At 35.9% G+C, this 23,175-nt stretch overlaps 1 protein-coding gene across 1 annotated transcript in view; it reads left to right on the top strand.

The window, feature by feature from the left end:
• The window catches only part of jak2 (Janus kinase 2 (a protein tyrosine kinase)), an 87,191-nt gene that overhangs the window by 61,214 nt on the left and 2,802 nt on the right, over positions 1–23,175 (top strand). The window contains 15 exon segments of the mRNA NM_001097165.1: positions 2,990–3,101; positions 4,189–4,375; positions 4,842–4,969; positions 6,222–6,356; positions 7,390–7,477; positions 8,741–8,868; positions 11,317–11,455; positions 12,493–12,644; positions 13,151–13,301; positions 13,564–13,697; positions 14,743–14,932; positions 15,773–15,897; positions 16,887–17,059; positions 19,408–19,525; positions 21,777–21,890. Of these exon segments, the coding sequence (NP_001090634.1) occupies positions 2,990–3,101; positions 4,189–4,375; positions 4,842–4,969; positions 6,222–6,356; positions 7,390–7,477; positions 8,741–8,868; positions 11,317–11,455; positions 12,493–12,644; positions 13,151–13,301; positions 13,564–13,697; positions 14,743–14,932; positions 15,773–15,897; positions 16,887–17,059; positions 19,408–19,525; positions 21,777–21,890 (2,074 nt within the window).

Genomic DNA, 23,175 nt, shown 5'->3' with positions numbered 1-23,175 from the left:
ATAGTTTATTCAAAAGTGTAGGCATGTCAAAGGAAAGCTATACCCCCAAAATAAATACTTAAAGGAACAGTTACACCAAAAAATGAAAGAGCTTTAAAGTAATAAAAATATAATGCACTGTTGCTCTGCACTGGTAAAACTGGTGTGTTTGCTACAGTAACACTACTATAATTTATATAATAAGCTGCTGTGTAGCCCCGGGGGCAGCCATTCAAGCTGGAAAAAAGGAGAAAAGGCACAGGTTACATAGCAGTTAACAGATAAGTTCTGTAGAATACAATAGTGTTTTATCTGTTATCTACTATGTGCCTGTGCCTTTTCTCCTTTGAATGGCTGCCTCCATGGCTACATAGCAGCTTATTTATATAAATTATAGTAGACTTTCTGAAGTAAACACACAACTTTTACCAGTGCAGGGCAGCAGCACATTATATTTTAATTACTTTTATACACTTTCATTTTTCGGTGTTACTGTTCCTTTAACCAGCAGATTGTGTATATAATATAAAAATAAATCAGTAAATATTTCCCTTTTACATCTTTAAACTTGAGCCTCCATTTAGTGATGGGCTGTGTGCTCCCTCAGAGATCACATGAGCAGAAATAATGCAGCTCTAACTGTAACAGGAAGCAGTGTGGGAGTTAAAGAATTTTGTCCATTAATTGGCTGATGTTACCTAACGTGTGTGTGCTTGGTGTGTTTGTGTGCACCATGATTTATGGCCCCTAGTTCTTAAAATGGCAGTTTTCTATTTAGGATTTCCCATACTACTTTAACAGTATTCTTTGAATATGAAATATGAATATTGTTAGATAAAGCAGGGTTTTATGTATGAGCTGTTTTATACAGTATAAGACCTATATTGTCTGGGAGAATAGTTTTCCTTTAAGCCAACTTTTTCTCTAACAATCACATTTCAAAAAATAAATAACGTATTGTGAAACCGCATTATTAATATATTACAAATGTTTTTTTATGCAGTCCAACCAATTTCATATGACTATAGCTGACGGGTCATGTTACATTTCTATTTCTGATCTCTTAATTTGAAATGTCTCTAGAGTAGAGAACATTGTTATTAGAAAGCCAAAAATGAAACTGCTAATTAGTCTGGCCAAATCCTGTACATGTTTAGATGTAGGTTACCATGGTAAAGAAATGCTCGTACAAAGTGTTCTCACCCTGAACTCATTAGATGTTATGCTATAACAAAAATGTGAAACTGAACTGACAAGTGAGGTCTATCAATATATATATATATATATATATATATATATATATATATATATATATATATATATATATATATATATATATATACATACATACATATACAAAAAAGACCAGCAACACCGAGTTTTATTAAAAAAAAAAAAAGAGCAATTGTGTATTAAAAACGCATGAACAGCCAACGTTAAGTTTCGGTCCCTGTCGGGACCTTTCTCAAGAGAGCACTTTCATGCGTTTTGAATATACGATTGATCTTTTTTTAAATAAAACTCGGTGTTGCTGGTCTTTTTGGATATTTAAATCATTTACCTTGCACCAGAGGTAAGAGCTGAAGCAGAGTGCCACCCTGGGTTCGATATATATAGATACAAAATGCCGGCACTCACGAAAAAGTAGGTACATGTGCCTGGGTGCAGTCCAACAAATATCATCCAACGAGGAATACATATCTATATCTCTGCCTTTTAGGGCAGTATTTGGATTCATCCAAATCCATGTGCTTGGCCCAACCAAATCCGAATCCTTAAAATCACGGTTGAAACTTGGTTGAAACCCTGTTTTCAAAAAAGTAGGAAAACTAAGTTTTGAGTAAAATCAGAATGGGTTGAATTGCAAATATTTAAACCCTATATTGCAATTTGCAAATATAACAATTAATTGTAATTATATTACAATAATTATTATTATTATTTATTTATTTTTTTTAAATATACGATCATTTTAAATTAAATGCCAGCAGCACGTAAAAATTTGGGACGGGGGCGTGTTTCCCACTATGTTATCTAGTATGTGGTGTCTTCTCAGATGTGCACTAATGCACCCTCATATCTTCATGGACACTGGCTTGTAAACTGTGCGCTGATAACAAGCTGGGTGCTCCTTCTCCTCTTTAGCCCAAATTTCCATTATTTTCAAAAAGATATTCAAATTTAGCTTTTTTAGACCAATGGACACTTTACTTCAGTCTATCGTAAATGACCTTGGGCCTAGAAAAGGCAGCACTTAATTTTGTTTATATATGATTTCTTCTTTGCATGGTAGATTTAAACTTGCATTTATGGATTCAATGACAAAAACTGTGTTCCCAGACTATGGTTTTTCAGAAGTATTCCTGAGCCCATGTAATGATCTTCACTACAAAATTGGGCTTGTTTTGAATGTGTTGCTGCCTGAGGGCCTGAAGATTGCTGCCATCCAATATAGGCTTTCAGCCTTGTACCTTGCATACAGAGATTTCTCTGGATTCTCTGAATTGTTTTATGATATTATGTAATGTAGATGATGAAATCTCCAACTTCTCTGCAAATTTGTTCTGAGGAATGTTATTTTTAAATTGTTGCTATAATATGCCTTTGCAGTTTGTTACAGAGTAGTGTACCTCCTGCCCCCATATTTACATCTGTGAGATGCTCTATTTAGCACAACTTTTTCAGTTTATTGTTGCCCATCATCCCATTTTTATTTACATTTTACATTTTTGAAAACTGGGTTGCAGTTGGTGAGTTGGTTTGACTCAAAATCACTAAATGGATCGGATTGCTGGCAATTCTTCTGGGTTCCCCAGTTAAGCCTATATTTATTCTCACCCTACAATTTTTTTAACCTTAAGTGCCTCTATTATAGCAATGCATACCGTATCCAAAGTCCTATACGTCTTCTACAGTATTTCACATGTATTATATGCAATGTTTAGTTCAGCCAGTACTTAACATTTTTGTCATTTGTTTTAAATTCCTTTTTTTTTTTTTTTAAATCAAGGATGGAATTCGCCATTAATAAGCTAAAAAAAGCAGGGAACCAGAGAGGCCTTTTCATTCTTCGATGCAGTCCAAAAGAGTTTAACAAATATTTCCTTACATTTTCCATAGAGGTAATGAGAAATGCAATTTAGCATTTTTCTTGTTTTGTTTTTTTTGTTTATAGTGGGCTGTTAAATAATGTATATTAAATTCTGAATTTAATATTTCCTTAGGATTAATAGGTGAAGGGCTCTATAGTATAGAAACCTAGCAGTCTGAAATTTACCAGGAGTTCATGATGAGAGTTATTTCTTCTTTTTTAATTCCTTAAGCAATTTACCATATATTACAAATTATTACTGTTCATAGTTGAAACTTCATAGTAAAATGTTTAACTCATATATATCATATATATCCTATAGTTTGTACATTTAAAGGGTTTACAAAGTATTGTAAAAATACTATGAGTGTAGGTTAACACCCTCGGAAACCAACAGGCTTGCAAATTCAATTTAAACAGTATCCCAACTCAAAATCACTTTGAGAATACTACATTTATTTATATCAGCATTTAAAAATATGGATACAAAACCCATGAATGTTTTATTTTGCCTCACCTATCATCTTGTGTATCCCTGATGCTGAAGTGTTCTGAGACCTTAGTGTTCCTTCTGGTTTTCTCCTATACTTCCTTCTTAATTTGAAGCCCACAGGTTTATTTATGCAGTTTCACTAGGTCATGATCCAGCCATTTGGCAGTTATAGGATTAATATTAGAAACTGCCTTCTATGGGAATTTCTGTATATCATCCAACCTTTTATTTCTTACTTTCGGGACAGCTCAAGAGAGATGCTCAGGAGCCACAATTTGGCACATTCATGGAGGGTCATGCCCAAAATTAAATTTAGGGCTTAGTGGAGCTATGTATTTAATATATGCCTGAATTGTATGTGACTTATAATCTTATAATCTTTATAGTCTTATAATCTTTATTTTTTGCTAAATTGTATCTCTCAGCATGTGCGAGTAGGGAAAGGATCACCAAGTATTGAGTTGTGTAGTATTGTAACTGTATTGTTCTCTCCCTCTTACTTTACATTCTCTAATGTTCCCATGGCACATTCATTTGCATATGCATTCAGCATTGTTATATAACTGAGGAATTAATATTAGGCATGGAAAATAAAACTAACTTCCTTGTTTTATTTGCCTTGCAGCGTGATGGTGTAACACAATACAAGCATTGCTTAATTACAAAAAATGACAATGGAGACTACAACTTAAGTGGAGCCAAGAAAAGTTTTGCCACTCTTAAAGACTTATTAAACTGTTATCAGAAAGAAACCGTCCGCTCTGATGGAATAATATTTCAGTTCCGCCGATGCTGCCCGCCAAGGCCCAAAGGTTAACTTATAAATCATAGGGGATTAGTTTTACAATAAACACATATATTTTTATAAGTTTACAAAAGCAGCATTCTGCAGTTTCATTTACATTGCTATATCTGAATTCCGAGAACAGTGAATTTCTGTATTTTATGTACTTCATGTACAAAGGTTCACCTTGTGGTATTATTGCTTTTGTGTGTTTAAACACATTTAAAGTATTAATAATAATATGAATATACTTTATGATTAGAACACTTTAGCTTTGTGTTTATTTGTGCCAGGTTCTAAAGGATCTTTATATTGTACAACTGTGTGGGGGTTTAAAGACCAGGCTGAAGAACTGAAGATAGAAGGAAAGACAGAATTATCCATTAGTGTAAATGTTGCTTTTGTTTAATTAGTAACCCAGAGTTAGAAACCTAAAACTATATATGTTTTTGCAGTTTATTTTTCTGTAAAAATAAGTCTTATGTATGTTTCAGAAAAATCAAACCTGATCATCTTCAGGAGCAATGAAGATTCAGAGGTCTCCTCCTCGCCCACGTTGCAGAGGAACAATAATGTAAATCAGATGGTGTTCCACAAAATCAGAAGTGAAGATTTGCATTTTGTAAGTTTTCAACATGAGTGACTGCATGAGTGTATTGCCCCTTGTAACACAACGTCGTATCGACAACAACAAGAGATTCTCTGTACTCACCCATCATCAATATATTTAGGACATTAAGACTTGCTGTGCATTAAGCTACCAAGATATGCCCTCCCCTTTAAGCAAAACAGGGATTGTTTGTCCATGTATTGCAATATACTTCAAGCTGTCCAGCTGTGTTAGAGTCATCCTGGGTCTAGCCAGTCCTACACTCACTATTATCTGATTCATTAAGAATTCTGCTGCTTCATTATACATATAACAAAGGGACTGAGTTTTACCTGCTACTTGCTTGCTTTGAAGGTTAAAACCCCCAAATGGTTGTCCTTTTATTGGCTTCACTGGGATCACCTGACTGTAGCTGGTAAAGGTGAGAACTACAACATGGAGTTGGCCACTGCTTCGGTTTTAACTATAGCTCAAAAAAAGTGGATATTTGCTCAACCACAAATGTTAAACCATTAGGCGGGGGGTACAATGATGCATACAGAAAAAATGCCCCATCAACAGGTGGAATGTATTCCTTATTGGTGTGGACAACTGGGATGCTGTCTATAAACATTAAGACCAAACTTAAAAAGATGATTGTTAAAATCCTGTTGCTGTCAAAATGCTGTGTATTGTATCTGGAACAACTGTAAGCACATTGCTGTTGTAACAGTCTATTTTTAATCAGTATACACGCACCCCCATAAAATTATTTACCTAATACTTTTACGTTATCTATCCCGTCCCCATGTTCCTTTGTGAGGGGGCTTTCATATTTTTGCTGCAATAATCTGTTACTGTTAGAAATTTAAAATGAGAGGAGACAGACAGGTTAATACAAGTTTAAGAACTTTAAGTTACAATTATCAGCATGACTTCCTGGTAACTTTTCGTGTACATTAATATTTTTAAATTATTAAAAAGTAGTCTTTTAGTGTCCATATGATTTTACCCAGGAGCAGCAACCAATCAGCAGGTAGAATTTTCTGGTCACCTTTTTAAAATTCACTGGTTAAAATTTTTGGTTGCTGTGGGTTACTGCTCCTTGGCAAACTTAGTGCCTTTTATTACATATGGGAATAAATGTTTAACTAGCTTAAGGCATAAAAAAAGTGGAGTGAAGAGGATCAGTCACCTTACTGAAAATTTAAGATAGAAACCATTTAGTTGTGCATTTGTATACAATTTCAGTAAAAAATTTTTGTGTTCAATATCTTTTCACCAGCTGGAGAATCTTGGCCAGGGCACATTTACCAAGATATTTAAAGGTAAACGTGAAGAACTGGGAGACTATAATAAGATTCATGTAACTGAAGTCCTTCTCAAGGTTTTGGACAAAACGCACAGAAGTTTTTCAGAGGTTTGTATTTTAACATTAGATTACAATACAAATATTTATATATATTCAGTGTAAATTAGTCTAAATCATTTAGTCTGAAATACTAATGCATTAGTCTGTTAATTGTGTTCGTTTTTTTTCCATCAACACTTTAATATATTGCAAGGTTGTATTTTTTAAATAAGAAAACAACATTGTTATGTAATATACAAATCTAGGTATACTTTAATTAATTAGGGTTGCACTAATCCCATAAGTATTAAATCATACATTAGTATTATTATTAATAAACCAAATCTGTGAACAAACTGTTGAGACAATTCGCAATTCATTTTAAAAAAATGTTTTAATGGTTTTCCAGTTATAACTTTTTGTTCATTAGTTATGCAGTTTATACTTTCAACAGCTATATGTTGGCTAGGTTCTTGTCTAGCTAAGCAGCTAGGCAGTGGATTGAGACCAGAGACTGGAGTATGAATAGAAGAGGGACTGAATAGAAAGATAAGGAAAAGAAGTAACAATAACAAACTGTAGCATTACAGAGCACTTGTTTTTGGCTGCTGGGATCCGTAACCCCCATGTAAAAGCTGGAAAGATGCAACAGAGGGGGAAAAAAAGCAATAAAGACCAATTGCAAAGTTGCTGGGAATAGGACATTTTATAACATACTAAACATTAACCAGTGCAAATCAGCAGTATCTTTGTTTCTCAGTATCTTCTTTTCATGAGCGATATGCGTCTAGTGCATTTATGTATGTATATATTATTTATAAAGCGCTACTTATGTACGCAGTGCTGTACAGTAGAATAGATTAATACAAACGGGTTTATTAAAATAATAATAGATAAATACAAAGTATAATAATAAATACAAGGTACAGTTGCAAGAAGTTAAGAATCAGAGTCAAGAGGATAGAGGCCCCTGCCCCATAGAGCTTAAAATCTAAATAATTTAAGTCTGTAAGTAAACGTTTTCTTCTGCATTATCATAAGTTCACCAGAACATTCAATTTAAAGATTTTCTGATCTTTTTTACAATTACTTTCTTTTGCAGTCCTTTTTTGAGGCAGCAAGTATGATGAGTCAACTGTCTTACAAGCATTTGATTTTAAATTATGGGGTCTGTGTGTGTGGGGATGAGAGTAAGTATATTTTTTACATCTTACCACTAAGTCTGGCACAGTAATAAATATACAAAAAGAACAATACAATACAGGGAACATGGCTTAACTTCAGCAAGTTTTTTGAAGTGAAAGTAAAACTTGACTAAAGTAGTAGAGTAGAACTGCTGTACACTATGGGGGCATTTAGTAATATTTTTATTTTTCATGATTTATATTTTTAACTCCAAAATACGATTTTGCCACAGAAAAAAAAACTTGATTTATTGGGCGAAAAAACCATGACAAATCCATAAGCAAATATATGCCATATAAAAGCTGGCAAATGTCTTTTTTACAACTGGAAGAAGTTTTTTTGTTTCTTGGTTTTAAAGGTTTGGAGTTTTTGGGGGTTTTTTTTTAACCCTTGCTTTTGTGTGACAATATGAAAAAAACTGCAGTCTTTACGGTTTTAGTTTTTTTTCATTTCATGCAGAACTTTAATAAATGACCAGACATTAGTGGTTTCAGTGTAAATGAGTTTAATCCTGGTTTCTAAAACCTCTAAATGCCTCCCCGTTTTGGGCTTCTGTACCAGCCCAAGGCAAGCATATCCCTTTAGCAGTGAAGATCTGTGCCTCAAAATATACCTGCTGTAGCTAGGGTTTCCACCTCTCCTGCTTGGGAACTCGGGGGAAGGAGGCAGGGCTTAATATCACTGGGCAGGGCAGTGACGTCATGGGAGCAGGGCTAGGATGCGGTGATCCATGATTGGCCAATCACTGCATCAATTGTCTAAGCAACCCTACTGAAAAACCAGCCTACCTGTAGCACCCCATCTTCTTTTTACTGATTCACTGCACATGCTCTGTGCTGCTGTCAGTTACTGAGTTTAGGAGCCAACTTACAATATACTGTATATATAGAATACAAATGTCACAATTTAAGGCTAATTCGTAAATAATACAAATTATTAGTGCATGGCAGCTCTGAAACCCGTGCAGTTAGCATCAGAATGTAATAATCAGCCCTGTAACATCACCCTGGTTGTTATTGTAAGTTTTAAACCTTTAAATATATAATTATTAAAAAGTTTCTTAGAATTTTTCTTTTACTGCAAAAAAACCCAATGTTTTTGGGAGCAGGATACTTTTAACATGGCTATATAGAGAGCTTTTTGAGTTGAGTAAATTGAGGGGTATGCCATTTCTAGATGCTTCTTGCAAAAGCTATAGCAAATGTCGCTTTATTAAAACAGCCATGCTATGCAAGTTCTTATGCCCTATTTCTGACTTTTTAACACAGGCATTCTGGTTCAAGAATATGCAAAATATGGGTCACTTGACACATACTTGAAGAGAAACAAAAATGCAATAAATATCATGTGGAAACTAGAAGTTTCAAAACAGTTGGCATGGGCAATGCACTTTCTCGTGAGTATAACAAGTGTTCCAAAATACTCCTGTATATAAATGTGTCTGTCCCATGGATTGCAATAAAATGGTTTAGCTAAGTGAGAATGGCTCCAAAGAAAACATTGTTTTTATTTATATTGTATCTGTTTTGTTAATATGTTGGTGGTTTTAGGTTTGCCCTTAGCAGCCTTTAAAGACAAGAGATTAGTGGAGAGGGGTGGTATGTGGTTCATTGTAGTCATATTCTCATGTGCAGTGCTGTTAATAGGCTAGTGACTGTAGATGAAGAATAGTATTTGGCTTATTGTAAAGATATATACAGATATAGGATACCTTATCTGGAAACCCATTATCCATAAAGTTCCTAATTACGGAAAGGCCATCTACCATAGACTCCATTATAAGCAAATAATTCCAATTTTTAAAAAAATGTACCTTGTACTTGATCCCAACTAAGATACAATTAATCCTTATTGGAGGCAGAATAATCCTATTGGGTTTATTGAATATTTAAATGATTTTTAGCAGACTTAAGTTATGGAGATCCAAATTACGGAAAGATCCCTTATCCGGAATACTCCAGGTTCCGAGCATTCTGGATAACAGGTCCCATACCTGTATATGCAGTCTAACTTAGATGTGAGGTGCTAAGGTTACTGCCAGATGGGGCTGATTATATGCAGGCCAAGAATCAGCCAGTTCACTGGTCTCTACTCCCTCTTGTGTCTGCACCAAGACGCGCATCGGCCTGGGTGCTAACACATGTGAGTATGTATTTTTGCTGCAAAATCCAGTCTGTGTGTCTGCACAGAGTATGGACAGGTCATGCCGACCAGGCGCTCTAGACAACCTGTTCAGCCACTTCGCCCCTGCATTCTCCTTGCGCCCGCAAGTACAGACTAGGGGTAAGCAGGAGAGGTACCTTCCTGGCATCCCCCTCATACTTGCGCCCTAGACAGGTGCCCCCTCTGCCTACCCCTAGTTCTGGCCCTGGCACCGAGGCCTGTGGACCCACTGTTTCTCTTTCTCTATAGTAATAAGTCAAATCAACTGGACTTATGGTGATTTGCTTGAAGGCTTTTTGCCAATGATCCGACTGGCTTTCCCAATTCAGAATGACTTATACAAAGATCTTCCTGGAATAAATACCCTGGAATGTTGCTCCAATATTGCTCAGGCGGCAGCCCCAGCGGGCCCTGCACCCCCCAGTCCAACCCTGTGTAGGCTTCTTATAACCCCCCAGTTTGCAATCTGGTGGATGGTGGGAGTCAAACAGCAGGTAATGGACCCATGTGGCTTGGTTTCCTGTACACCTCTATTTCCAGCTTTCCATCCACTCTGACTCTTACCAAGCAGTCCAGAAAGCTAGTGTGTTATCTTGCACATCTTCCCATGTAAACTTGATGTTGTGGTCCGCTTTGTTGATGTGTTCACTGAAAGTCCAGGTGTCATAAACATATCAGAGTCAGTGACTGTAAGTGATTCTTTTGAAGCTATCTAGGGCCTTTCTTTCAACTGTTTCTGAAATTGGAATGCACTTAAAAAGAGAAGTAACATCATAGGAGACCATGGTTTCTTATGTACCCAGTACCAACCCTTGGATTTTGTTTGTAAAATCCTTGGAGTTCTGGATGTGGTGCTCAACCAAAATGGCTAGGATCTTGGCTAGGTATTTTGCCACATTGTAGGTCACAGAGTTAATGCTGCTGATAATTGGTCTGGTTTAAAAGAGGGGGCTGGTTTAAAAGAGGTGTTAAAGAAGCCATATATGTGAAAACAGAAAATCCAAGTTTGAAAAAAAAAAGGGGGGGGGGGGCAAGATTTTTTGTCTGCCACATACAATGCTGTTTTGGCACCTCTTCCTGGACAGTTTAATAACACCTCAAAGATCTAATCATGCTAATACAATCAACAAATTTACCTTCATGAGATTCCTGACCCCATGCTGGTTATGCTGGTACAGATTATGATGATTGAAGCAGCATTCCAGAGTATTTATTCCAGGAAGATCTTTGTACAAGTCATTCTGAATTGAGAAAGCCTGTTGGATGACTGGCAAATCATCAAGAAAAACACGACAAGTCCAGTTGATTTGACTTATTACTACAGAAATACCATGACTTGGATGAATTAGAATCTACACAAACACTTTTTCTGCCTCCATTTATATGCATCTTATCAGCATCTTATCTATGTAATATAAGTGGGAATGCAGACTGATTTAGCTGTAAATATAAAGAACGTATTTATTTATGAAAAAGAATATCTAATATTGCAATGATCAATTAGTCCTTTTTTTTTTTTTTTTTAAAAATAAAAAATAAAAAAATTTTGTTGTTATAGCTTGGTAATTTGGGCTTGGGGGGGGGTCATTATCTGTTGAGCTGGATACAAAGAATAATTTTCATCTACAGATGTAAGAAATTTACTGAAGCATAGCTTTTTCTTTATGGTTTCTTGATGTAGGAAGATAGAAATCTTGTGCATGGAAATGTGTGTTCAAAAAACATCCTGCTGATCAGAGAAGAAGATAGGAAGACTGGTAACCCACCCTTTATTAAACTTAGTGATCCTGGAATAAGCATTACGGTCTTACCTAAAGAAAGTAAGTCTACATGTTGTATCACTGTTATCAGATGAGGAATAAGAGTACTGCCTTTCAAATTCCACATGTTCTGTTGGTCTTATACTCCCTTTTTAACAGGAGCTCATTCAGTTGGACATATGCAGAAATGTTGCTTAAACATTATCTGAAATTCTAGAAATGAATATACATTTTTTACATAGCCATACTAACTTTGTTACAGCATAATGTAACCTCGCCCTCACCATGTTGCATTGTAAACTGTTGAATATTGGGACTTGAAGTACCTCTGCTTTCTGGAGAATCTGTGTACCACCCACTATAGAAAGCAGAGGGACTTTATGTATCAGAATCCTTCACTTCACAATTTTTTGCAAAAGACAGTACAATTGAATTCATTGCCTTGGCAAAGGTATCACACATCAGTGAATTTGACCGCCCATCAAGACTCTCACTGCATAAAGAGTGATAGATTGCGAAGAGTGGGAATACTGAAGAGTAATTTGATTATTTCAGAAACAGTACATATTGTTTCATTGACTTTATTTAGAAAGTTCCTAATTTTCCTGAGTCTTTATTATCATTATTTTTATGATTTCCATAAGCAAAACTAATCAGTCAGTGGCTATAGGTCTAATCTAGGCCTGTGTTAAAACTACATAAATAAATCAGACTTGTGCTAAAAGTGTGCTATTGCACTATGCAAATGGTTGTAGTTTTTTTCTACAGTGACATTCCTCAGAAACTCTAGCATCATTATGGCAAGAATAGGGTAATTTATTGCCTTTCCCCTTGCCAGTTCAAGGGGAGATAATGAGCATTTCCTTGCCTCTTGCTGCCAGAACAGACACATAATACATACAGGAAGTTTATTTTAATTAGTAATAAAGTTAAATAAAGTAGAGGGCTAAATTAACCCAGTTTTTCCTGCTGAAGGAGGGAGCAAGTGTAAAGGTATGCAATGTAAAATAAAAAAGAATCCTTATTTCTATTATTCCAATGAAAATGGACAACTTAATGTTATAATGAATTAAATAATGAATATTTTTATTTTTTAGTTCTTTTGGAGAGAATTCCTTGGGTTCCACCTGAGTGCATTGATAATTCAAAGCACCTCACTCAAGCATCAGATAAGTGGAGTTTTGGCACCACCTTATGGGAAATATACAGTGGTGGTGATAAACCACTTACTGCTCTTGATAGCCAAAGAGTGAGTACTGTTGTCACTGATTTATCCAGTATTTGCATTCTTATCCTTAAAGCTTTGTTAATTTCACCACTGGAAAAGTGTGGCTAGCATATAGGTACAAAAGTGTGTAATTTTTCAAGAACTAACCCCCCCCCCAGACAAATGCCCCCATCCACTGCCAGAGTCTATTTCAGTGAACAGCGTCTCTGATAGTAAAACTGACCTACACAAGCATAGGTCGTCCCTAACTGCAACTTTCCCATCCCTAACTGCAAGAATTCTCTGAAACTTCTTTTGCTTGTCTCTGGAATTCCTTGCTAATCCTCCCTTTTCTGTCAAACCTTTAAACAATACTTACGTGCCACCAGTTTAAACCTTTACTTACCTTTACTTGCTGGGCTTCATTATTACTGTCCCAATAAAGGATCTTTAATAGGTTAGAATTCTACTGCTAAAATATGTTTTCAAGTTTTCTTTATCTGTTAAGCTGATGCTGTCATAAACTTACATGACTTTTTATCTTTTAGAAATTACAGTTTTATGAAGATAGACATCAACTTCCAGCACCAAAATGGATAGAACTCGCAAATTTAATTAACAGCTGTATGGACTATGAACCAGATTTTCGGCCTTCATTCAGGGCGATAATAAGGGACCTTAATAGCTTGTTTACTCCAGGTATATATGTTATTTGCCTAAAGATTATGCCTTTAAGTGATGGAAGCTATGCATCTGCACATGTTGGCAAATAAACATTGAGGTGGCATAGATCAAAGACCACAAACATGGAATCCACAGTGCTGGTAAAAATGGAGCTTTAAAAGCAGCATTGTAGACTTTCAAGTCCATGACATTAATCAGGTTATAATTTAATATATAATGACTGATTTTTCCCTGTTATGTCTAAAAATTGCTGTATTATTTTGTCAATCTTTTACAGACTATGAGTTACTGGCAGAAACTGACTTTCTCCAAAATATGAGAATTGGGGCTTTTGGTTTCTCTGGAGGCTTTGAAGACCGAGATCCTCCTTTTGAAGAAAGACATCTTAAATTCTTGCAGCAACTTGGCAAGGTACGCTTTTATTGCTTGTTCTTCTTGTACGTTTTGTTGTTTATTCACTGTGCAGTACACATAAACGTAGTAATGGCTATAAATATAGAGAATAGGCAACCTTTCTATCCAACTAGAAAGCTTTTAGAACATTAGTAATAGGGTTTGGGTTAAATTCAGTATTTAGACAAATCTATTGCAAAGTATGTGATATTCAGCCAAATCCATAAATCCATTTGTGACACCCTTAATTATTGTAGAGAGTTAACAAAATCTAGGTTAAAGGGAAACCATCATAATTGTTCTTTATTTCTATGCAATTTTTTTTAAATCCTCATCAGTATAGAACTTTTTTGTGTTACTAAATTAATCTAGTTTTATAAAATTAGAGTTTTTTCTTGCTAAACTTTTTAACTAAGTAGCTCTGTTAAATAATCTTGTAGTAGGTAAATAATTGGCTGTGGCAAATTTTGGTTCAGTCATGATTTGTTATAAATGCAGAGTTACTTTAACGAATGCATCTAATAGCTGTATTTATCAATTGTGTCTTTTAAATGCATACTATAATTGCAAAAAATGATACACTCTTGAATAGTTTTTTGTTATGACCTGTGTGTGTGTGTTTTTCTTTTCAGACTTTTAAAAAAAAAAAAAAAATCCATGTTTGTAATTTAAAGATCTTCCTGGTTGCTTAGGTCACTAAACATTAAAAACCAAATAGGGTAAGGGCCATAAAACGGATATGGGGTTTTGTAATAGGTACAAATTTTGCTATAGGTCTAGTCTCCTATAACAGCCAATCAGAAGTTAGAATTTATAGAGCCATGATTTTTTGGCAAACTAAAAAAAAACACAAGGTATTCAAAACACAGTTTGAATAGGGTTTTGGAGGATGTTAAAAAAGGAAAACATTATTACCACAATGATTATCTGATGTTTTTTTCCCTACTTTGCTTTTTTATTGTTGTTGTTAGAAACAAAATTATGTGTATATTTATATAAAGATTTAATTTTATTAATAGACTGATGTGCCACTGATAAAATTTGTTCTCAACTTTCCTAAAAGGGTAATTTTGGAAGTGTTGAATTGTGCCGCTATGACCCACTACAAGACAATACTGGTGAAGTTGTGGCAGTAAAAAAGCTGCAGCATACCACTGAGGAGTACCTGAGGGACTTTGAACGAGAAATTGAAATCCTTAAATCACTCCAACATGATAACATAGTGAGATACAAGGGAGTGTGTTACAGCGCAGGTAAGTGTTTGTAAGCTGGAACTATCTGGACCACCCTTCATACGTTTGCAGGGCTCTTATTATTGGGGAACAGGCCCCGCAGCTCCAAAATGCCTGGTGAGAATGGAGCACAATAAGGTCATGTGATCTCCTCTCCCTCTTGCACCTATGGGTGGGATAGGAGAACCTGCCATGAATTTGCTAAACATGGGGAGGACGGGGCACAGATATATACTTGCCATGGGGTTACCAGGTGTCACTCCCCTGCTTAGAGATTTCTTGGATTCCTAAATAAACTAGCTGCCTGGATGTATAGGGTTAACAGTACATTGTCCGCTTTTCTTTCTTCCCCCGTGGATATCACAGCAACCTCCAGCATATAATTACACACCTTAGGGACCATATATTGACTATTTCCAACTGCTAACAAACTCCCAGAACAAACCACTGCCAGGTTCACCTCCCACAGGCAGCACAGGGCAGACAGATTATGGCACACACAGGCAGGGTAGACTGTGTGTGCCATACTCTGCAAACAGCATGGATAATCTTATATATATCCTTTATTTCTGCTACAGTGCTCCTATTAAACACTAGCCCCGGTCTTTTCATTATATAGGCATTGTGATAGTATACTAAGCTGTAATAATTATAGAAGTCGTTGCACCCACATGGTGGGTGTCACCTCTAGGAGTACTGTGCAGGCTATAACAGTAAGTTTTTCTATTGAATTATAAAATTAGCAGTGATAATGAATTTTATTTTTTACTGCTTAGTGATCTGTTATTTAGCAGTTTAGTGTAGATGTTCTGATTGCATACAATTCCCACACAAATTACAATGCATACTTATGTTTAAAAGGTCGTCGAAATCTTAGATTGATTATGGAATACTTGCCCTATGGAAGCTTACGAGACTATTTACAAAAGCATAAAGACCGATTGGACTTCAAAAAGCTTTTACAATATTCAAGCCAAATATGCAAGGTAACCTTTTTTTATTGTCTATGGTTTTCACGTTAGTGTTTACAATGTGAATGCAGTTTGTTAAACAAAGAGAGAGAGCTATTAAAAAACAACTATGGTTATTTAAGGTGGGCATTCATGTTTAGAGTTTGTTCATAATTCTTAAACATTTGGGAAAGTATTGGTCTTTGGGAATACCTTCAACAGACCTTCCTTCAATTTTCCCTTTTGGATTGTAATTTTGACCAAACTGGGTGCTAACATTTGTCTACAGGACATCATCAGTTGTAGAACTAAAGAGGAACTGCATCCATGTCAGGCAATTGGTTCAGTAACTGAAATAGGGGTTTAGAATACGTCTTACCACAACTGGGACATTACCCTTTGGAGTTTCCCTTCAATTTAAACTTGTGTAATGGAGCCAGCTTTTGATGCAGTATGTTCCCAAACACATACCTGATTTTAAAGGAGGTGAAAAAGTGATTTTAACGGTAGAATCTCATTGGATTACTGTCTTGTACACCTGAGGGTTACATTTAATAAAGGCACAGGCACTTTACTAGGAGGAAAACTTAACTAACTAAAATGGTTTCTTTTATTAGTTCCTCATAATTTTTATAAACAGAAGAATGATAGTTTGGGTAAGTGATGTGGGTTGGAGCTCAGGTATCCAATTCATATCTTACACCAAAAACTGTTTCCTTGTCCATTAAAGCATGCAAGTAGAAACACATTATGATCTATATAGCATGCTAAAAACCCAACCCACTGCAAGAGATTGGGTAACAAAATATACATGAATCATATTCCAGATTACTCCAGTGGAGACTCAAATATATAGCAATGTGATAATTATCTGGCTTTGATGTAAGTCAGTCAGTAAGCACCTTTTGTTATTTGTAATTCGTTGATGTTCATTTGGAAACAAGCACCAATTAGAGGTTAAAATTACTGTTAAGATCATGTGTTTTGTGTAACTCACAGCTACAGAATATTCATTTGTTTTCTAGGGAATGGAATATCTTACCATTAAAAGGTACATTCACAGAGATTTGGCAACGAGAAATATTTTAGTCGAGAATGAAAACAGGGTAAAAATAGGGGATTTTGGATTGACTAAAGTACTGCCGCAAGACAAAGAATATTACAAAGTCAAAGAACCTGGTGAAAGTCCAATATTCTGGTAAGATATGTTCGATTTTTAAACTTGTGAAAGGGGTGGTAAGGATAAAAGACAAATATCCCAGTGTGTCAAAATGCTGTTGTTTAAAAGCCTCTCTTCTGCTACTGTGATCACAAGCTGTTGACATTATTATTATTATTCTTTATTCCTTTGTATCACTCAGATGCTGTGCTTTATTGAAAACATTTGGCATGGATGACATATCTTATTCAGGGATACAGAAGTGGGCTTTCTTCATACCTTACCGAAATTGTAGTATATTCCTTAGGGTTAGGATTGTAACCACCAACCACATTTTCTTTAATACATAAACATTATTTAGATTTCAGCTATAATCCGCAATCCTGTTGTATAATTATGGTGCACATCCCATATATTTGAATTGTAATGTAGCTCTTTTAAACTTTAGAGGAAAGACCCCCTCTGTTTTCCTTCTATATTTTTCAGGATGACAGCAGGTGTAACTTTAAAGGGGACGTTCACCTTAATATAAATTTTTAGCATGGACCTATTTTAAGCAACTTTTTAACTTGTCTTTATAATTTAGTTTGAATTATATTGAATTACTTGCCTTTCTTCTTTTTTTTTTTTTTTACTTTTTGCAGCGTTCAACTGAAAATCTAATTGTTGTGGTCACTGACCCCAGCAGCAGAAAATCAGTATATGATGGCTTAGCATTAGTGTTCTGATTTAATTACTTGACTTCTTTTCTGGACTCTTCCTACTGATTTTCTATTTTGACTTTTAAACTGTTAGCAGGTTTTTAGGGTAATAAAGCTGTGGCAACAAGTTACCAGTGTAATATTACACACAGAGAGCAAAAACGTAAATAATTCAAAAACTACCAAAAATATTTAGAGTAATTTGACATTTTTCTAGAATGCCATTCTCTACCTCATTCCAAATGTAAAATTTATGGTAAACCCATTTGACCATTATAGTAAATAGGCCAAAAATCTCTTTCACAAAGTCTTTATTTATTCCTGTATCTAGAAATTAAATGTTTAATTTGTGAGTTACTTAGACAGTGTAGTTTTTTCTCCAGCTCCAAACGTATTTATTTCATTCTAAGGTACAAGTTAGGGAGTGGGGACACCTACCACTTCTGTATTAATAGGTGTGGCCAAAGGTCAAGCAGTTAATCTACAGAAAAGGGTGCAAATTTAAAAAAAAAAAAAAGTTGGCTTGCACTCATTTTATACACTTTGTACCATCCTTTTACTTCATGAGTTAGTTAAGTTGCAGAATTAAAAGAATTGGTTTGAATGATTATATATATGTTCAGACTATATGTAGCAAAAAAGAAAGCTTTGCTTCTCCATGCAGGTTTAGTACAACGTTTTGAGGCTCTCGAAAGCTTATAAATATATCTTCTTTTAAGTAAGTGCCTGTTTACATGCTGTATGTATATATATATATATATATATATATATATCAGTCCTGATGGTGTCTGCACTCCAAGGCTTTTAGTATTCTGTGGGGTGCACAGCCAAAATCTGAGTATTTAGCATGAAATAATCCATGGCCGGCACACCCTTAAAATTCAAAAAAAATTTTTATTGAAAACTCATTGTTTAAACAATGAGTTTTCAATAAAAATTTTTTTTGAATTTTAAGGGTGTGCCGGCCATGGATTATTTCATGATATATATATATATATATATATATATATATATATATATATATATATATATATAATATATATATTATCAGTGCTTAGTGATGTCATTTCTGTCTCGTGACTCAATGAAATTTGTGTATTTTAATACATAATGAACCCCCTGTTGTAAAATATGAGGATATTAGAAGTCACCTTGGGTTCCATGACCTGTATAAAACCACTCAGCCTTCGGCCATGTGTTTTCCTGTTACTAAATACATTGCATTGTATTCTAGGTAAACCTTAGAGAGGTGGTCTGTGATAAAGAACCTTAGGCTGAGGGCACACAAAAGGTGTAAGGTCCTCTTCGCCTATGTTTTATATACAGGTGGAGAGAGCAGATCTCCTCCTGTGTGTAGCTTTACTGACAGGAACAGCATTGATCCTGAGTGTAGTTATACAGAGAAGAGATTGTATTAAATAACGCAAAAGTATTTTGATTTTGCAGGCCGCTTCACTTAGGCCAACACTGTGCCTGTCAGTGCAATTACACACGCAAGAGGATGGGAGTGGATCTGCTTCTTTTTTGCCTTTGTACAAAATGAAGGCTGAGAGTAGTGGACTGTGTGCCACCACCCCTTACACATACTGGCTTAGCCAGTTTTCAGTGTGTTGCAGAGTACTAATTTTGCTGTCAAAGATACATTTATTGTTTGTAATAATTTTTTGCTACATTTTGTCTTTGCAGGTATGCTCCTGAATCTCTGACAGAAAGCAAATTTTCTGTAGCATCAGATGTGTGGAGTTTTGGAGTTGTTCTCTATGAGTTGTTCACCTACAGTGAGAAGAGCAAAAGCCCACCTTCGGTCAGTACATCAGTACATCAGTACATGTTTGCACATTCGTTATTCAGAAAAAGATCTCTTTAAAAAGTTCTTGCAATGGAACATATTGTATCTTTTATGCTTAATAATTGAACAGTTTAACGAATACTACACTCCCTTCTAGGAAGGAGTAAACACTGCAGGAATACCAGTCTCAAGCCTATACATGATCACTTGAACAAGTGACTCACCAAAAGGATTATTAGGAACACCTGTTCTATTTCTCATTAATGCAATTATCTAATCAACCAATCACATGGCAGTTGCCTCAATTCATTTAGGGGGTGTGGTCCTGGTCAAGACAATCTCCTGAACTCCAAACTGAATGTCAGAATGGGATAGAAAGGTGATTTAAGCAATTTTGAGCGTGGCATGGTTGTTGGTGCCAGACGGCCGGTCTGAGTATTTCACAATCTGCTCAGTTACTGGGATTTTCACGCACAACCATTTCTAGGGTTTTCAAAGAATGGTTGTGAAAAGGGAAAAACATCCAGTATGCGGCAGTCCTGTGGGCGAAAATGCCTTGTTGATGCTAGAGGTCAGAGGAGAATGGGCCGACTGATTCAATCTGATAGAAGAGCAACTTTGACTGAAATAACCACTCGTTACAACCGAGGTATGCAGCAAAGCATTTGTGAAGCCACAACACACACAACCTTGAGGCGGATGGGCTACAACAGCAGAAGACCCCACCGGGTACCACTCATCTTCACTACAAATAGGAAAAAGAGGCTACAATTTGCACAAGCTCACCAAAATTGGACAGTTGAAGACTGGAAAAATGTTGCCTGGTTTGATTAGTCTCGATTTCTGTTGAGACATTCAAATGGTAGAGGCAGAATTTGGCGTAAACAGAATGAGAACATGGATCCATCATGCCATCAATAGCCATCAATATGGGCCAACATTTCTAAAGAATGCTTTCAGCACCTTGTTGAATCAGTGCCACGTAGAATTAAGGCAGTTCTGAAGGCGAAAGGGGGTCAAACACTGTATTAGTATGGTGTTCCTAATAATCCTTTTGGTGTGTGTATACTGTTTATTCAGTTGTTTTTTTATTTACTTTGTTCTTGATGATGACCTGTAACAATCTACATATACATACATATTATAGGTTTAATTATTGATGGGGTGCAGAGTGAAAAAACAGGCCATCATATTTTTTGTATTTGCCTTGCTATCCGCTCCTGTGGGTGCAGATCGCGAGAAAAGGACCTTGATTCCCCCTTAGCCTATAGTAATTCCTGTGTTTAGCAGCGCTATATTCATGAGGGGGAGGTAGTCAAGGCACATGCATAGGCACAATGCTGCCTGCATTGTGACAATACAGGCATTTTAATGAATTAAGACAGAGTGCTGCCTATAATCATTTGGATTTGCATGTACGGCAGTGGAGGGACCCTGTTGGACTGAGCACCCAATGGTCAGTTTAATAGCTGAGTGAGTGCTGCCTATTTTGTTGTGAGGGAAGGCACATGCCCTCTAATTTCATTCATACCCCCCCTCCCAGCTAGCACTGCAGTCCGCACCTCATGCTTGATTTTTAATGCAATGTAAGGTGCATAATGCAGCAAGACCTCAAGCACAAGTACTTACTAAATGTGCACTAAAGGGTGCAGTTTTGCTCCCCGTAGTGTTCTGACACTTGTAGGGTCTTGGTAAATGACCTCTTGTGACTTGTTCTACAGTCAACTGTATATCATTTTCTTTGGTGGTTAGCTTGGATCAAGAGAGAAAAATGATTAAATCAAAAAGCCATAAAATTGATAACAGAATAATCGCATTTTATCTCTGCAGTGACATGCATGCTAGTGTCTCATTACAGTGTGCATGCTTATTCACACAGGAACAAAACCATTAGCGGTTGAGGAACTTAAACATACATACTGAAATGATGAAAACCTTTGCACTGCTTACCACAGAAAGCAGAGGGACTAAATTTCCATCTCTAGAAATCTAAAACCATGCACCTAAACCCCTATGTCATGTCCAGTCTATTGACTGGGGTGCCAAGACAAGAAGGACTGCATTTAGACAGATAACCTATATGTATTCGCATTACAAAGCAGAAGAGGTGGTGGGGGAAGTCTTACTGAGTACTTGGAGGGTTGGGGAAAGGATGCAACTGAAAGGTTTGGCTGTCTAAGAAGATACTATGAGTGGGTTATGAGTATAACGTAATAGATGAGTTTAGGAGATCTTTCTCTGTTAACCCATTTTGATTCTTTTGTAGGAGTTCATGAGAATGATTGGAAATGATAAACAAGGACAGATGATTGTATTTCATTTGATAGAACTGCTAAAAAATAAAGGAAGACTGCCACAACCTGAAGGCTGCCCTGATGAGGTATGGATTCATGTACAAGCACAAGAGTAAAGTGCAAAATTGTCCTTGTGTCTAGTTTCTATAAACACACCTCTATCCTTCGGCCAAAATGCTAGATTTCTTAGTAAGGTACAGACAGCTGGGAGCAGTGAAACAAGAGTTGAAAAGGTGCAAGGTCCAGGTCTTTATTTTTTTTTTTTTTTGCATGATGCCCCTAAAAAAACACAATTCACTTGCACCTGATGAATCAGCAAAACATAAACACAATATGAATGCCAATTAGCATTTGCATTAGCTAATTGTGTGCATTGTGGAAAAGACATGACATATGACATTTTGCAATTAGCACTAAACTATAGTAGCATTTTCAATAGTATCTGATGTCACTACACTGCCATCCAGTTTTAGAATATAAATTTGGCAAACCATCTGTGTTTGTATTTAGAAACATTTTACTTTTCTTACAGGTAGCCTTTGTAGTTTAAAGGGAACATTATTAACTATAAGTCTAACATAGGGAAGACCTAATTGAAAGCAGCATACTGTATCATTACTGTGCAAATGACGCAATGACATTTAGCATTTCTCTACTACTGCTGCCAATATGTTATATGTTTATACAAAGAAATTATGAGTAAAACATATCTGTGGCATTCATGTAGTTAAATCAGGGACGGTTGTATAAAGTAAAATTACAACACAGGACATATTTAGGTTTTTAGAGGGTATAATTATGTTTTTTTATACAATTAACTTTTTCATAGTGCTAAAAATCTGTTTCTGCGTTTTTTTTGCTGTCACTAAAAAGTAAATACCTTGTTATTTAGTGGCAGCTGAACAGCTTGCAGCCAGTATAGCTGTGCTAAATAATTATTCCCTAGGGCAGAGATAATGATCCTTTGGAACTATGGGAGATGCAGCTCTGCTACAGATTCTTACTTTGAGTTTCTCTGCTCCTGACCTTGGTATTCATAAGAAAAGAAAGGCTGCACTTGGGGATAGCTACATTCAGTTACGATTAGTGTGAAGACTGTAAACCTGTATTTGGCAGTCTCTGCATTATACAACGTTATGTTAACAGAGGGGGCAGGGCATGACAGGTATATAATATATAAGTATATGTACATATGCGCACATACACATTTCCAAGTGTCAGACCCTTCACCGATGCTCTCATTTTACTAGATAACAAATCTTACACGGATATATTTCAACTAGCATTGCAAGGCAGCAGTGCTACATACTTCTATTTTAACTTGTAACCAAGTCTGTACAGCATAACTGTTATTATACAGCTATGTTGTTT

This window comes from Xenopus tropicalis, chromosome 1 (assembly GCF_000004195.4).
Source record: "Xenopus tropicalis strain Nigerian chromosome 1, UCB_Xtro_10.0, whole genome shotgun sequence".
NCBI lineage: Eukaryota > Metazoa > Chordata > Amphibia > Anura > Pipidae > Xenopus > Xenopus tropicalis.
The sequence above is the reverse complement of the archived record's forward strand: the minus strand, read 5'-3'. Positions and strand labels throughout refer to the sequence as shown.